Genomic DNA, 17,850 nt, shown 5'->3' with positions numbered 1-17,850 from the left:
CCCTAACCACCCTTGTGGTGCCTAACCCTAATCCCCCTGGCGATGCCTAACCCTAAATATCCGCTTGTGGTGCCTAACCCAAAACTTCCCTGGTGGTGCCTAACCCTAACCACCCCACTGGTGGTGCCTAACCCTAAGACTCCTCCTGGTGGTGCCTAACCCTAAGACTCCCCCTGGTGGTACTTAACCCTAAGACCCCTTGTGGTGCCTAACCATTAGTCCCCTCTGGTGGTGCCTAACCCTAAGACCCCCCCCCCCTTAGTGATCGCTTTATTGTGTGGATAATAATGTTTTACAAACAGTAAGTCATAACATTTTAAAGAACGATTTAGTTACATACGATAGATCTGATTGCTTTATTATGTGAATAATGATGTTTTACAAACAGCAAGTCATAAAATTTTAAATAACGTTTTCGTTACATACGATAGATATGTTTAATATATTTGTTGTAAACGTGATTTGTCACGGGCGCAGTTATAAAACGTTAATAATCTCCAGGAGCAGTTATAAAACGTTAATAATCTCCGGCGCCTTTTTTTCCCTGTTCGGCGCCCATTAAATGATATTTATTATGGGAGTGAATGGCGGCGCCCTTTTTGTCCACTAGCTGCCGGCTCCCTTTTTTTTCTGCTTCCCTATTGCGACCCAACCTAACCGATTTCCCCTGGTGTTGCCTAAGACTAAGAACCCCCTTGCGATGCCTAATACAAACACCACACAGTAGTGTGTGGCTTGCCAAAACAGACCTTCAGAAATCCCTCCCCCCTCCCCTTTCCCCTGGGTTTGCCCCTGGGGATGGTAAATATCTAACGTCAACAGCTGCACCCAGCTTCAGTGTGATAACTTTTTAATGTTCTCTAAATCGCAGGTAACAAGTAGAGCCATCTTGAGTGTTTTCTAGTGTACAACAAGCCAGCGAATTAAAATACTTTCCAATTGCCTGTGAGTTTAAGGCATTTAATTTTAGCAGTTTAAAAGACGTGATGTGAAGACCTGAGAACCTTTTTTAAACAGATCAATACAATGCTATTAAAATGTTGCTAGCTATGATCTCTTAGTTTGTACAAGCTTTGCAATAATTTTTATTGAATACATTGTCCCTTCTCTAAAACTTAAGGCAAAGGATAGCATGTGTTAGCTCAGCTGAAATAATCAGATCTTAACTGTTAGTTTTTAACATAAAATAATCAAAAGCCATAGAGCACTGAATGTCAGAGTCTTTATTTACATTCTCTTTAATCATTTTATTTATTACTTGTAATAATGAAAGCAATGCTAGGATCTGATTAGTTATATGGCTCTTTTGGTTGGCTCAACTGCAAGTGGGAGGCATAGAAAACTCCACCCAGCTGTATTTTTACAGTACCTAAAATATGACACAGAAAAATATCAAAACTGGTAAACAGACTTAAAGAAAATCTTGTAACGATCGGTGTCAGCACACAGAGAGAATCTGATTATTGGTGATCTGCAGTATCCCCAAGAATACAGATCTATACCCAATTATGGATGATCTGCAGAATCACTAATAATACAGATATAGTACTAACCTCTGGACACCTAGATAGTGTGAGTGTTTGGTGCAACAGTAATGACTTTGAGTATAGCCACCCGAGGAGCAGGTGGTTTTTTAGCAGTATGAGCGATACTGCCTTCTGAGAAGTACAAGAGCCTTCCAGCAGCCTGAGACCTCCAAAGGGGTGGAGTCCCAGGCTGAGGGTAGGAGAGACCTGTGAGTGAGTGACACCTGAAGGTGGATGTCACTAGCAGGTCTGGAGACTATCTCTTAAAGGAGAGAGATAGCTCTCGAGGTCAGGCAAGCCAGGTCGGCAACACACGGACAAATAAAGTACAAAGACAGAAGGCTGGTTCGGTATCCAAGACAGACAGGGTTAGCAACAGGAAATCAGATATGCGTGGTACCGAATCAGCGAGCGGAGAGATAGTCAGGAAAGCAATAGGTCATAACAGATATCAAACAATTCCTAGTCTTGGGTGTGAGGTCCGTGGTCTCTACACCCTGGAACTAGTCTGAAGTATAACAGAATGATAACACAAGTTCCCTAGTCTTGGGTATGAGGTCCGTGGTCTCTACACCCTGGAACTAGTCTGAAGTATAACAGAATGATAACACAAGTTCCCTAGTCTTGGGTGTGAGGTCCATGGTCTCTACACCCTGGAACTAGTCTGAAGTATAACACAATAATAATACAGTAGTAATCTGGCTCAGTGTGAATTCCCAGGTCCTCCTGGTTCAAACACACTGTCGGATCTGACTAAGGTCTGAGTGCTTCCACGTAGTGATCGCAACGGCAGACAACCAGCAACTGGCCAGCAAGCTGTATATATAGTTGCAGGACTCTGCCACCCCGCCCGAGCCACTCAGCCAATCAGGAATCCAGCAGGGATCAGCTGATCGTCCTGATCAGCTGGTACATCTCCTGTTGGCATAAAGGTCCTGACTTCTGGCGCGAGCGCGCGTAGCTCTCCATCATTCTGTGTGAACTAACAGACCCAGCCACACCAGACGCATGCTGCAGCGCACAAACCGCCGCGTTGGACGTAGAAACAGCCGCCTTGCTGCCAGTGCATGCGGCGGCTTTTCCGCGATCTCTTACAGTACCCCTCCCCCCCCCCCCCCCCCTGGAGGAGTGGACTCCGAACACTTCCCACCCGGGTTCCCAGAATGTGGGCCTTTTCGGTATCACATTCCGATTGGTTTTTTACCATCACAGGGAGGAAGGGAGGGGAATCCACGTGTACTGCTGGCTTCAATAGATACACATGGACTGATCTTACCCCTCTCATACTGGCTGGGAGATCGACAGCATAGGTGACAAAATTAACTTTACTGGTCCCTGGGAATGGTCCTATGAATGTAGGAGCCAGTTTGGGTGATAGTCGCTTCAGGGCCCCAAGCCGAGAGGATACGTACACCATGTCCCCAGGGGAAAACTCCTATTCTACAGACTTCCTCTTACTAGACTGATTTTTCTGAGTCCGGGGTTTCCTTGACACTGGTAAATGTTGCAATATACCCGGTGAGGTCCGACGAGATTTTTAACCCTCTAGAATGTCTCGCTGGCAAGGACCTAGATTAGGCATACAGTCCTCCACCGTCTCCGCAGGTGCCCTGACCACCTTTCGAGGTAGGCCGGTCTCAGGCTCTGAACTTTTAACTAAAGCTTCTGCTTTGACCTGCACTGCCACTTCTCCGACCTGTATCTCGGTAGCACCAACCCCAACTCTCCCCAAACAATGCCGATGACAATGGGCTGACCATTTCAGTAACTGTCCTGAAGCCCAGTCAATCTGTGGGGAATGGAGTTGCAACCAGGGCATACCAAGAACAATGGTGGAGGTTGCCATGGGCATCACCAGGAACTGTAATCTCTCTTCGTGTAACACCCCTAAACAACATGACAACCAGGGGGTTTGGGAAAGAGATTGACCACTCTGCAACGAAGAATCATCCACTGCAGTGACCAGAATCTGCTGGTCAGGTGGAGACAAAGGTATCCCCAATCTTTTAACAAAATTGTAATCAATGAGGTTTGCTGCAGAACCGGAGTCCACAACGGCTTCTGCAGAACTAGGAGCAGACGATCATTGTTTAGAGGTAAAGACTGCTCGCCTATGGTGTTGACCAACCCCAGATGGCAGCATTCTCCTGGCCCCTTAGCACCAAATAGATTGCGTTTTCTTGGCTTTTTGTGACTCTTCTTCACCTGACTCAGCCCGGCATATCCGATTTGCATCGGCTCGACAGAGGGTGACGAAGATCGAGAAGAGTCTACTGAGAGAGACCTTATGGCATTCCTACCACAAATCTGTTTCTGGTAGCGCAAACGGCGATCTATCTGCACGGCCAAAGAAATTGCCTCATCTACAGATTTGGGCTCAGGATGTCCTATCATTACGTCATGGATTGCATCTGACAATCCTGCCAAAAAAAAGTCTAATAGAGCATATGTTCCCCATCTAGCCGAGACAGCCCACTTCCTAAACTCAGCGGCGTAAACCTCAACCGATTTACGACCCTGTCTGAGCATCTTGAGCTTCCTCTCAGCAGTAGAGGAAATATCCGGGTGATCGTATATAATGGCCATGGCCTTAAAAAATTCTTGGACAATGCCTCATGCTCAGCATGTAGGCTATATGCCCACGTTTGAGAATCACCTGACAGCAGGGTCTTTATAAATGTTACCCTTTGGGCTTCAGTTCCGGACAAGGTAGGCCTCAACTCAAAATAAGACAGTACCCGATTTCTGAAATTTCGAAAGTCAGATCTATGGCCAGAAAACTTTTCAGGTACGGACATACGAATATCCATGACTAGAGGAGATCGCACTTAGTTTATAGCTGATTGAAGTTCCTGAATAGCCCCAAATAACTGGCTAATCTGGGTCTGTTGGTTCAGAACTGTGCCGGAGAATCTGATTATTGGTGATCTGCAGTATCACCAAGAATACAGATCTATACACGATTATGGATGATCTGCGGAATCACCAATAATACAGATATAGTACTAACCTCTGGACACCTAGATAGTGTGAGTGTTTGGTGCAACAGTAATGACTGAGTATAACCACCCGAGGAGCAGGTGGTTTTTTTGGCAGTATGAGCGATACTGCCTTCTGAGAAGTACAAGAGCCTTCCAGCAGCCTGAGACCTCCAAAGGGGTGGAGTCCCAGGCTGAGGGTAGAAGAGACCTGTGAGTGAGTGACACCTGAAGGTGGATGTCACTAGCAGGTCCGGAGACTATCTCTTAAAGGAGAGAGATAGCTCTCGAGGTCAGGCAAGCCAGGTCGGCAACACACGGACAAATAAAGTACAAAGACAGAAGGCTGGTTCAGTATCCAAGACAGGCAGGGTTGGTAACAGGAAATCAGATATGCGTGGTACCGAATCAGCGAGCGGAGGGATAGTCAGGAAAGCAATAGGTCATAACAGATATCAAACAATTCCTAGTCTTGGGTGTGAGGTCCGTGGTCTCTACACCCTGGAACTAGTCTGAAGTATAACAGAATGATAACACAAGTTCCCTAGTCTTGGGTGTGAGGTCCGTGGTCTCTACACCCTGGAACTAGTCTGAAGTATAACAGAATGATAACACAAGTTCCCTAGTCTTGGGTGTGAGGTCCGTGGTCTCTACACCCTGGAACTAGTCTGAAGTATAACAGAATGATAACACAAGTTCCCTAGTCTTGGGTGTGAGGTCCGTGGTCTCTACACCCTGGAACTAGTCTGAAGTATAACACAATAATAATACAGTAGTAATCTGGCTCAGTGTGAATTCCCAGGTCCTCCTGGTTCAAACACACTGTCGGATCTGACTAAGGTCTGAGTGCTTCCACGTAGTGATCGCAACGGCAGACAACCAGCAACTGGCCAGCAAGCTGTATATATAGTTGCAGGACTCTGCCGCCCCGCCCGAGCCACTCAGCCAATCAGGAATCCAGCAGGGATCAGCTGATCGTCCTGATCAGCTGATACATCTCCTGTTGGCATAAAGGTCCTGACTTCTGGCACGCTGGCTAGCTCTCCATCATTCTGTGTGAACTAACAGACCCAGCCACACCAGACGCACACTGCAGCGCGCAAACCGCCGCGTTGGACGCGGAAACAGCCGCCTTGCTGCCAGTACATGCGTCGGCTTTTCCGCGATCTCTTACAAATCTATAATGAAAAAAACTCCCCTGGGGGGTACTCACCTCGGGTGGGGGAAGCCTCCGGATCCTATTGAGGCTTCTCCCATCCTCCTCGGTCCCACGGAGGTGGAGAAAATCATCCCAGAGCGGTGGCGATGTAAATATTTACCTCTTGGCTCCAGCGCAGGCGTAGTATCCGATCTTCCCACTGAGACAGGCGGAAATAGCCGATCTCCGTCGGGCTGCTCTACTGCGCAGGCGCAAGTCTCCTGCCCCTGCGCAATAGAGCGGACCCGACGGAGATCAGCTATTTTCGCCTATCTCCGTCAGAAGAGCCGCAACAGCGCCCCCGCTGGAGCCCGAAAAGGTAAATATTGCACAGGCTGTCAGATTTGTCGCTGGTGCGTTCCGGGGGCTGCAGTGAGACCGCCGTGGGACACAGGAAGACGGGGGAATCCTCAATAGGGTCCAGAGGCTTCCCCCTACTGAGGTGAGTACCTCCCAGGGGAACTTTTTGCAATACAGGTTTTCTTTAATGCTGAGCTAGGGGTGGAGAAGCAGAAAGTGCAGGGCACACAGAGAAAGATAGAAATGAGCATAAGCCCTCATTAATTAAAATGACTAATCTGCATAGTCCATAAAAATACAACTTCATATATATATATATATATATATATATATATATATATATATATATATATATATATATATATATATATATATATATATATATATATATATACAGTGGTGTGAAAAACTATTTGCCCCCTTCCTGATTTATTATTCTTTTGCATGTTTGTCACACTTAAATGTTTCTGCTCATCAAAAACCATTAACTATTAGTCAAAGACAACATAATTGAACACAAAATGCAGTTTTAAATGATGGTTTTTATTATTTAGTGAGAAAAAAAAACAAATCTACATGGCCCTGTGTGAAAAAGTGATTGCCCCCCTTGTTAAAAATTAACTTAACTGTGGTTTATCACACCTGAGTTCAATTTCTGTAGTCACCCCCAGGCCTGATTACTGCCACACCTGTTTAAATCAAGAAATCACTTAAATAGGAGCTATCTGACACAGAGAAGTAGACCAAAAGCACCTCAAAAGCTAGACATCATGCCAAGATCCAAAGACATTCAGGAACAAATGAGAACAAAACTACTGTAATTGAGATCTATCAGTCTGGTAAAGGTTATAAAGCCATTTCTAAAGCTTTGGGACTCCAGCGAACCACAGTGAGAGCCATTATCCACAAATGGCAAAAACATGAAACAGTGATGAACCTTCCCAGGAGTGGCCGGTCGACCAAAATTACCCCAAGAGCGCAGAGAAAACTCATCCGAGAGGCCACAAAAGACCCCAGCACAACATCTAAAGAACTGCAGGCCTCACTTGCCTCAATTAAGGTCAGTGTTCACTACTCCACCATGAGAAAGAGACTGGGCAAAAACGGCCTGCATGGCAGATATCCAAGGCGCAAACCACTTTTAAGCAAAAAGAACATTAAGGCTTGTCTCAATTTTGCTAAAAAACATCTCAATGATTGCCAAGACTTTTGGGAAAATACCTTGTGGACCGACAAGGCAAAAGTTGAACTTTTTGGAAGTTGCGTGTACCGTTACATCTGGCGTAGAAGTAACACAGCACTTCAGCAAAAGAACATCATACCAACAGTAAAATATGGTGGTGGTAGTGTGATGGTCGGAGGTTGCTTTGCTGCTTCAGGACCTGGAAGGCTTGCTGTGATAGATGGAACCATGAATTCTACAGTATGCACATTTTTTGAGAAGTTCCTGTATATATATATATATATATATATATATATATATATGTATGTGTGTGTGTGTGTGTGTGTGTGTGGTCATAGTACCCGATTTGCACTATATATATATATCTTGCTAATATTATAAATGTAAAAGTTGGGATGTTTGTTTGTTACTCAATCATGCAACAATTGCTGAACGGATTTTAATGAAATTTGGCACACACATAGTACATTACCTGGAATAACATGTAAGATACTTTTTATCCCCATAACCAAAAAGTGGGCTAGTGATACAAAGTCAAATCCCCAAAAAGTTTTACAGATATATAAACTCAAAAAGGAAGAAGGTAGAGAATATAATATATTAATTTTACAAGAGTATGCGGGAAACTTGATTGTGGAGGACCGAGCTAAAGTAAACATTTTAAAAGCTTGCTTTGCTTCTATCATTAGGTGATGCCTTTAGCTCATAATATGACCCTGGGTTGTTTCCACCCTACCTCATTTAGCATGACTTGATAGATAGACAAAGCAACTTGCCCAGATGGCATCTGCCCTCGGGTAGTAAAGGAGTTGGGTTCAGTTATTGACAAGCAACTTTATCTTATTTTCTGTGATTCTCTTTCAAGTGGGTCAGCTCCTTATGACTGGTGTACTGCTGATGTTTTCCCCTTATTCAAGAAGGAAAAAAATCTGACCCAGGAAATCACAGCCCTGTAAGCTGTAATGATCTGCTCTGCTGTCTGCACAGGCACGCAGCTTTTTGACCATTTTTCAGGTCTGCATGCTGCAGGTCCCTGAAAAGGAGACCTGTTTTCACTCTGCAAGTTTCAAATTTGCTGTTCTGGTGAGGGATTTGCATCCACTCATTATTAATAGCTCTTCCTCTTTTGAAGGCTTGCAGTATAAATGCCATTTCCTCCCAGAATGCCCTGCTGGTCATAAAAGTTTGGTTCTGCTGGACTTACCTTGAGTTTCAGCCCCTCTCCTAATTGTTTGCTAAATAATGTCTTAGAGTAGTTATCCCTTGGTGTGCACTAGCATTCCTTTTAGCGCATTCAGGTTGTTTATTATCTGTATTGCCTAGTTCTGTCTTATCTGTTGCGATTGCACTTTCTCCAACGGCAGCTGACAGTGAATCGCTCTGTCTGTTTGGATCGCATTCGCCCTAGCGGTAGAGGCGGTGGATCTTTCTGTATTCTGTCTTGGAGGGTAGCCAGAGCAGCGGTTGTTACTGGTTACTCCTTCTGTCTGTCTTGTCGGCAACCAATTAGCAAGCGTTTGCGTTATTTGTCTGTCGTCATTTTCTGTGTTTCATTTGTTAGTCAGGGTTGGTACGCTTTGTCGTTGTTGCGCTTAACGTGCGGCGACCGTGTCTTGCATGCGCTTTGTCGCTATTGCGCTTAACGTGTGGTGACCGCGTGTAGCTAGTCCTGTCTGTTCCTTTGTGTTGGATTACAGTTTGTTTATTAGCACTTTTCTATGTTATTGTACACTTAACCAATTTGTATGCCCTCTGTTGCTATATATATATATATACATATATATATATATATATATATATATATATATATATATACATACATACACACACATACATATACACACTGTATATCATACACACACATACATATACACACTGTATATATATATATATATATATATATATATATATATATATATATATATGTACATACATATACATATTATATGTACGGTATACACACACACAGTGGCATGCAAAATTTTTGGCCAACCTTGTTAATTGTCATGATTTTCCTGTATAAATCGTTGGTTGTTACAATAAAAAATATCAGTTAAATAGATCAACTCACACCACAGATTTTCAATTATATTCAGATCTGGGGCCTGAGATGGCCATTCCAGAACGTTGTACTTGTTCCTCTGCAGTGTGCATGAATGCCTTAGTGTATTTTGAGCAGTGTTTAGGGTCATTGTCTTGTTGAAAGATCCAACCCTGGCACAGCTTCAGCTTTGTCACTGATTCCTGGACATTGGTCTCCAGAATCTGCTGATACTGAGTGGAATCCATGCGTCACTCAACTGACAAGATTCCCAGTCCCTGCACTGGCCACACGGCCCCAAAGCATAATGGAACCACCACCATATTTTACTGTAGGTAGCAGGTGTTTTTCTTGGAATGCTGTGTTCTTTTTCCTCCATGCATAACACCCCTTGTTATGCCCAAATAACTCAATTTTAGTTTCATCAGTCCACAGCACCTTATTCCAAAATGAAGCTGGATTGTCCAAATGTGCTTTAGCATACCTCAAGCGGCTCTGTTTGTGCTGTGGGGGGAGAAAAGTCTTCCTCTGCATACAGGATCTCCTTGTGCAAAGTGCACTGAATGGTTGAATGATGCACAGTGACTCCATCTGCAGCAAGATGATGTTGTAGGTCTTAAGTGCTGGTCTGTGGGTTGACTGACTGTTCTCACCATTCGTCGCTTCTGTCTATCTGAGATTTTTTTTGGTCTGCCACTTTGAGCCTTAAACGGGTTCTGTTTACCTTTTTAAAAACAAAAAATGCCACTTACCTGGGGCTTCTATCGGTCCCCTGCAGCCGGAATGTCCCGTACCGTCCTCTTCCGATGCGCCGTTAATAATTATTCGTCTAACTAGCCAAAGTGCACCAGATTGGGGACACTTTGGCGCAGTTGGTGAGCTTAAGCGCGTTAAAGCGTAACCAAGAGCCCCTGTCACTGTTTTCCTGTTGTGTGCTGCAGCCCCTCTGTAATTATATATTTCTTATGGAGTTTGGGGACCTCCAGTGCTGCGTGCATGCTTTGCATAGAATTGCATAAAATTTGGTTTGTGCTGCTTACCCCTTGGTATTTATTTATAATTTTCCCCTGTGAGCCTGCATAACCACGCCCACCTCTAGCACAGTTAAGCATATAAATAAGTGCATTGCACATGTTCAGAGAGTTCATTTGGTAGCTAGTGAAAGGTAAGGTGTTTTTAATTTCCCTTTTTCCCATTTAGTTGACTCTTGGGTTTTTGGTTTTCCCACTAGACTGCTTATAAAAACTGGCATTTTGCATGGTAGAGTAGGACACTTTGGCACAGTTGGTGAGCTTAAAGAGGAACTTCAGCCTAAACAAACATACTGTCATTAAGTTACATTAGTTATGTTCATTAGAATAGATAGGTAATATTGGGCCATATGCAATTCACTTTTTCACCTGTGTTTTCTCCTAAGTGATATTTTTAAACTTGTCAATAAAATGCCTTTTAAGCCCCCAGAAGGCAAGAAAATGATTAAAATAATTTTGATAGCACTTTTTCACCAACTTTTTGGTACTTTTTTAGTTGAAAAGTACTGGAAAGTTATTTAAAATCAAAGATGAAAAATTATCTCCTAGGTGAAAACTCAGGTGAAAAAGAGAATTGCATATGGCCCATAATCTCTTACCCACCCTGTTTTAAAAGAACAGGCAAATGTTTGTGATTCATGGGGGCTGCCATCTTTGTCATGGGGGCAGCCATCTTTTTGGTTGAAAAGAGGTGACAGGGAGCATGAGACACAGTTCCAACTGTCCTGTGTCCTGATAACCCCTCCCAGCTGCACGCGCTAGGCTTCAAATGTCGAATTGGTGTTTTTGCACCAAAACAGCAGAACGAGAACAACAACATCAGAAATCCCATCATGCTTTGCACAGCATAAGGGGAAAACTGCCCGGGTAGTTTTCTTCTGTGCAGCTAAAAATGAGACTTGTATAAGAGAAACAAAGTTCTGATGCTGTGAAACTGTTAAAGAAACACCAGGCCTTTTCAGTGCTGCTGAGTCGATTTTTAGTCTGGAGGTTCACTTTAAGCGCGTTAAAGCGTAACCAAGAGCCCCTGTCACTGTTTTCCTGTTGTGTGCTGCAGCCCCTCTGTAATTATATATATATATATATATATATATATATATATATATATACATACATACATATATACTGTATGTATTTATACCATGTACTCCTACTGTACTTAGCACTATTTCTTCTTGGCTCTTTGCACCCAAATTTCATTGGTGTGACTTGACTTGTGGCTGTTTTCCACAAAGAAATGAGAAGGAGAAATGGTACTGAAATTCAATTGCATTTCTCCTGTTTTATGTACAGCAATTCTGCCACAATTTGTCTGATCTGCCGGGTCTATGACACGATTGATTCTGATATAATACTGACATGCTTTGTGTCACCATACAAAGTACATAGTTGAGTTGTGTGCCTGCATTTCTGGAGCTCAGACTTAAAAGTCTGCAACTATTTTTAACATGTTTAACATCCATGATATTGCGAGTTTAGATGCACAGTTTATCGGTTAATGGACGCATGAGAGAGGTGCCAGACTTGCAGTGCGGTCACATTTGTGGGCATTGCCATTAGGATTTGTGAGCAGAGTCTATGGTGCTACAACTTCTGTGCCTATAGGCTCCTGTGATGCAAATCCGGGCCTGGCCTGGTGAGAAGCTGAGGATATAGGGGCTAGGAGAAAATGTTTGTTTGTGGATAGAGTACTGGTTAAGAGATAAAAGGCAATGGGCACTAAAGCAGCACAGCTTAATGAGAGGAGCGCAAGCTCAGCGCACGCTATGCAGCAGTAGTGCAGTGTAGCGTGCGCTGGTAACTTACACATGCTCATTGTAACTAACGGCCAATCTACCTGAGCCCCAGCAGGTCCAGTGGCTTTCTAGGTAGTGATCCCCGCACGTTGATTAGCCCAATCGGCTGCCTGTCAAGTGAATCACATCCATTAAAGACATTGGACCCGCTGGGGCTCAGGGCGCGACGAGTGGAGCCGCTGTTAGTTACAAGGAGCACGCTACACTGCACTACCACAGCATAGCGTGCACTGAGCTTGCGCTCCTCTCATCAAACTGCGCTGCTTTAGCAGTGCAGCTTGATAAATTAAGCCCAAAGAGTGGTGGTAAATGTAACATACTCATAATGGGAATCTGTTAGCAGTCGGGTACCGCCGGGGTCTGTACTCGGTCTAATTCCTTTCAATGTATTTATTACTGATTTAGTAGATGGTATACAGAATAATGTAACCATCTTTGCAGACGATACAAAATTATGCAGAATTATCAACAATAAGAGGGATAGTGACATATTGCAACAGTATCAACAGGACAACATGGCTATATGGGCAGACACATGGCAGATTAAATGTAATGCTGATAAAAGTAAAGTCATGCTCCTTGGACATATCAATGGAAGAACAACATATAAAATAAATGGCATACAGCTGGGAACATCAGACTTGAAAAAGGAATTGGGAATACTGGTTGATAACAAGTTAAGTACGGCAATCGTGTACAATGTCAAGCAGCAGTAGCTAAAGCAAATAACATTCTAAGATGTATAAAATGGGAAATAAAATATTGAGATGCTAGTATACTACTCCCTTTGTATAAATCACTTGTGAGACCACATCTGGAGAATAGGATACAGTTGTGGGCACCACACTATAGAAAAGACTTTGACCTTCTAGAATGGTTACAAAGACGGGCAACCAAATTAATCAGAGGGATGGAAGATCTCACTTAGCAAGAAAGGTTGGACAAACTGGGCTTTTTTAGCTTGGAAAAAAGGCGGATGAGAGGTGACGTAATGAACATGTATAAATACATCAGAGGGCAATAGAAAAGCTTGGCAGATGAGCTTTTTTGTCCCTAGGGTTGTACGACGGACAAAAGGACATGATCTGTGTATGGAGGAAAAAAAAGATTTTTGCCATCTTTTTATAAAGGGGTCCTTCACAGTGACACTAGTTAAAATCAGGAATATCTTACCTCAGGAAGTAGTTATGGCAAACTCTATGTCTTTATTTAAAGAGGGATTGAATGCTTTCCTTGCATTGAGGGGCATCCACAATTATAATTACTAGGACTGCCTGGGAGATTTAATCCAGGAATTTATCTGACTGCCAACTGGAGTCAGGAAGGAATTTTCCCTTAAATTTAAGGCTATTTGTCCCAGACCTTGTAAGGTTCTTCGCCTTCCCCTGGATCAACTGGGATATGTATGGGTTCAGGATGATGCCTTTCTTTTCTGTTTTGTTTTTGTGTGGCTGAAGGTTATTGTTGCATTTTTTTCTTTTTACAACCAAGCTATATATGTGTGTGTGTGTATGTGTGTGTGTGTGTGTGTGCGTGCGTGCGTGCGTGCGTGCGTGCGTGCGTGCGTGTGTGTGTGTGTGTGTGTGTGTGTGTGTGTGTGTGTGTATATATATATACACACACATGCATACACACACATTATATATATATACATATATATCTGCTAAGATAGACCTTTTACTTTCTTGAAATCATCAAAGCACTATAGTTTGTGTATGCATAGGACTTCACATAATTATGTCCCTGTGTTTGTATATGTCCCTATGTGTGTAAAAGTTTCACAGAGGATGAAGATATTTAAGCATATAAAGGGCACCGTACTAGGTTTTGTAATGTGGAGCTTTCTTTTGTACAGGTTATTGAAAAAGAACACCATCAGGGATCCAGGAACCAACTGCTGTAGCTTAAATCATTCATGACAAAGTTAGCCAAAACCTTTGCCATACCTAGTGGTACTTGTGTTTTAGTGAACAAAAGAGGAGTGTTACTTCATTATCTGCAGTCAGATTCCCTTTAAGTTAGGCCATCAACTTCTATTTTACTGTTTCTGGTATTTACTTACTAATTGTGTTTGTGTTTCAGGACCCAACAAATGGCTACTACAGTGTGAACACCTTTAAAGATCACCACTCAACACCCACCATCTCTTTATCTAATTGTCAGCCTGATGTCCGGCCAGCTAACAAGCAACGGGTCCCTACGGGTATGTCGTTCACCAACATCTACAGCACGTTGAGTGGGCAGAACCGCTTGTATGACTACAGCCAGCGTTTTGTCCTTGGAATGGGCAGCAGCTCCATTGAGCTGTGTGAACGGGAGTTCCAGAGAGGTTCAATGAGCGACAGCAGTTCCTTCTTGGACACGCAATGTGACAGCAGCGTCAGCAGCAGTGGGAAACAAGATGGCTATGTCCAGTTTGACAAATCCAGCAAAGCCTCAGCATCCTCTTCTCACTATTCTCAATCATCCTCTCAAAACTCTGATCCCAGCAGGCCGCTTCAGAGGAGGATGCAGACACATGTGTGACACCAGGGGCCTTATATTAAATATAACGGGGAAGGGGAAAGAGGAACAACAATTTGTTGGTATTTGGTTCTGTCGTGTGGTGAGGACTTCTTGAAGCCTGGAATAAGGGAGTGAACCTCTCTCGCTGAGATATTTATTTAGTTTTATATTTATAAGAAAAAACGGAGAGGATCTCACAATTGTACAAAGCACTTTGAACACTGGAGTACAACAAGCCATGGTTCTCTTATTTAGGTGGGTGGGAATTTAACATTTTATAAACAATCCCCTTATATGTAACAATAACAAAACCAAGCTCCCAACTCTGACCAGAGCCGTGGCCACAAGGTACCAGTTATAACGACCAGGAGTCTAGCCATTAGTAAGCACAATGCTGTGAAGAAACCTCACAGCCTGGCGGAGTCACTGGCAGGGTAGCAACTAAAAACTACACATACAGTCACTCCCAAATTGGCGAAACTTACTTAGCTAACATTCAAGGAGGCCTCTATGTACTTTAAGCCCCAGTGTATCTACTGTAAGCAGATAACAGATATTTAGTAGGCGTTCAAATTGTTCTCATAAAGGCAGGAAATGCTTATCTCCTGTAACCATGCAGAAGGGTGTAAACCTGTGTCACAGGGGATTGTTCAGACCACTTCCTGCCTCTAGAAAAAGTGGTTGATTCTGTATTTGTTGCCATGTTATAATTTGAAGACATCGTGCAAGAAATCTCTAGTTTCAGGGACTACGAAGACTAGGGTTAAATGATTACTACTGTATCTCTTATTGGTCCAACTGAAAATGATTGCTGAGCCACAACATTCCAGGACCATGCAACAAACATCCATCTCTGAGCACATTTCAGTACATCAACAAACCTATTTATGTACTTTTATTTTATACTAGTCATAATTTACCATGGTTTCTACCTATTCATGGTCATTGTACATTAAAGAAAAATATAGATTGCTCTGATAAAATGATTCAACTGTTAAGTGGTCAGTTTGTCATATGTAAACATGAGCGCAGTCTACAATTCTAAACCTGAGGTGGCGGCTGCCAATTGGTGGATTCATACTTTTTTTTTGGGGGGGGGGGGGGGGGTTGTCTTTTATTTGTTTTGAGTCAATTAAATAAAATAGGCAGGCTGTGTCATTGATGAATCACCCATGGTTGTTGAATCTTTTTTTTTTTTTTGTATATTTCTTCTGATAATTCCATGTTAAGATCAGAAAGGTCACAGAAACTTCACAGAAAGTGTCTGTAATTTACATGGAGTGCCATTTAAACAAAAAATGAAACAAGAAGGAAGAAAGCGTGATTGATTACACCCACCACTTACCTATAGGGAAAATGGAGTCTATTGGTAGGTTTGGGAAATGACTTATTTTTGTTACAGTTATTATTAAAGAACAGCAATTAAAAAAATGTTTCAGTTCAATTAGTTTGTAGGAGTGAATTTGTAAATTCATATGTAAGCTGTTTTCTCTGAAAATGAGGCCAAAAACAAGGTAAGAGGAGTTGACTTCTAGCTTCACAATATACTGTAGTCCCAGGCATTACTATATTTTTGTTTTCATTAGAGTTCTTTGCATCTAGTCACCTGGAATAAAGTTCTATGCTTTGTTACCAGAAACACTATTTGGATTGCAATATCTGGACAAGCACTGTACAGACACACTGTTTGACTTTTTTTTTATGAAGAAAGGAGAGGGAGTTTGTGGCGGGATGGTAAATGAGATGTATATTATTCTGTAATAAAAATTGTATGCAGCTTAAAGAAAACATCCTAGCTAGTGAAAAAAAATCCACTTACCTGGGGCTTCCTCCAGCCCGTGGCAGCCGTCCTGTGCCCTCGCCGCATCTCCGGTGGCTCCCGATCTTCTCCGCTGGTGCAAAACTACTGAGCCTGCGCAGTAAAGCCCGGAGGACATCCAATGACGTCAGCGCGCCGCCGTGAGGCGCATTTTGGAACGCGGAAGGAGCCCGACCTGGCCGCCGGCCTGGCCAGGTCGGGTCGGCCACCGGAGACCACCGGCAGCCTGTGGAGCGGCACCGAGGGCACCTCCTGCCTGCCACGGGCTGGAGGAAGTCCCAGGTAAGTGGATGCGGATTTTTATTTTTTTGAAACAGTCCCTGAATCTTCCCTTTAAGAAGACTCACTATTCAGCTGTACACATTGCAGATGTATCCTAATAAGTCTAAAAGAGGTGATGAGGTGATGAGACTGGTTGACATAACTGTCAGCAATGTCCTGCTCCTCTGTCTATTCAAATATGGAACTGTTTAACTGGAAAAGCTAAAAATTAAGGTTACATATGAATGTAAGAAAAGTAACACAAGACAGTGATGAAGTATATGCATTTCATTGCTTTTTCATGTTGTACTCTGGTTTCACTAAACATTGTATTTTGGTAAAAGGAGTATTTATTTATTATTTATTTATTTATTTATTTATTGTATTTATAAAGCGCCAACATATTACGCAGCGCTGAACATTAATTTTGGTTACAGACAATATTTAGGGGTGACAAACAGCAATATGACAATACAGGAATACAAGAAAACCAGATCACACACCATAGTATGAGTACCAGGTAATGCTTAGTCAGTCACTGGATGGAGCATGGAGATTAGGCAAGTTATGTTCACTCAGATGCACAGCATGGGTGCACAGTAATGGAGGTGCAAGATCAGGTAGGACACAAAAGGAGGAGGACCCTGCCCAAAGGCTTACAATCTAGAGGGAGAGGTAAGGACACGAATGGTAGGGGACCAGAGTTCAGCTGTAGGTTTAGAGCACTTGTAAGGGGTAGTAGGCCAGAGTGAAAAGGTGAGTTTTGAGGGCTTTCTTGAAGATGTTGAAGGAGGGGGCTGCCCTAAGGGGTGGAGGTAGGGAGTTCCATAGTGTTGGAGCAGCTCTTGAGAAGTCCTGGAGGCGTGCATGGTACTGGGTGATGCGGGGGGGTGGTTAAGCGAAGTTCATTGGAAGAGCGGAGTGAGCGGGTAGGTGTGTACCTCTGAGTAAGATCGGAAATGTAGATTGAACAGGTTTTGTGGACAGATTTGTAGGTCAGACACAGTATCTTGAATCTGATTCTGGACTGGATAGGAAGCCAGTGGAGGGATTCAAGGAGGGGAGCCACCGTGGTGGAGCGATGGGAGCAGTGCATAATTCTGGCTGCCACATTCATGATGGACTGCAGTGGGGCTGTTCGGGTCATAGAGAGACCAGACAGCAGGGCATTGCAGTAGTCAAGGCGGGAAATTATGAGGGCAAGGATAAGGA

General features: G+C 43.3%; 1 protein-coding gene across 5 annotated transcripts in view; it reads left to right on the top strand.

Moving 5' to 3' along the window:
• KIRREL3 (kirre like nephrin family adhesion molecule 3) overlaps positions 1-15,556 on the top strand; it is a 1,384,273-nt gene extending 1,368,717 nt beyond the window's left edge. For all 5 annotated transcript variants that reach the window (XM_068240337.1, XM_068240336.1, XM_068240335.1 and 2 more), the window contains one exon: positions 14,136-15,556. In XM_068240337.1, the coding sequence (XP_068096438.1) occupies positions 14,136-14,579 (444 nt within the window). In that variant the 3' untranslated portion in view covers positions 14,580-15,556. The remainder of the gene's footprint in view (positions 1-14,135) is intronic.
• Positions 15,557-17,850: the final 2,294 nt, after the last annotated feature.

Source organism: Hyperolius riggenbachi, chromosome 6 (genome assembly GCF_040937935.1).
Source record: "Hyperolius riggenbachi isolate aHypRig1 chromosome 6, aHypRig1.pri, whole genome shotgun sequence".
Classification (NCBI taxonomy): Eukaryota; Metazoa; Chordata; class Amphibia; order Anura; family Hyperoliidae; genus Hyperolius; species Hyperolius riggenbachi.
The sequence above is the reverse complement of the archived record's forward strand: the minus strand, read 5'-3'. Positions and strand labels throughout refer to the sequence as shown.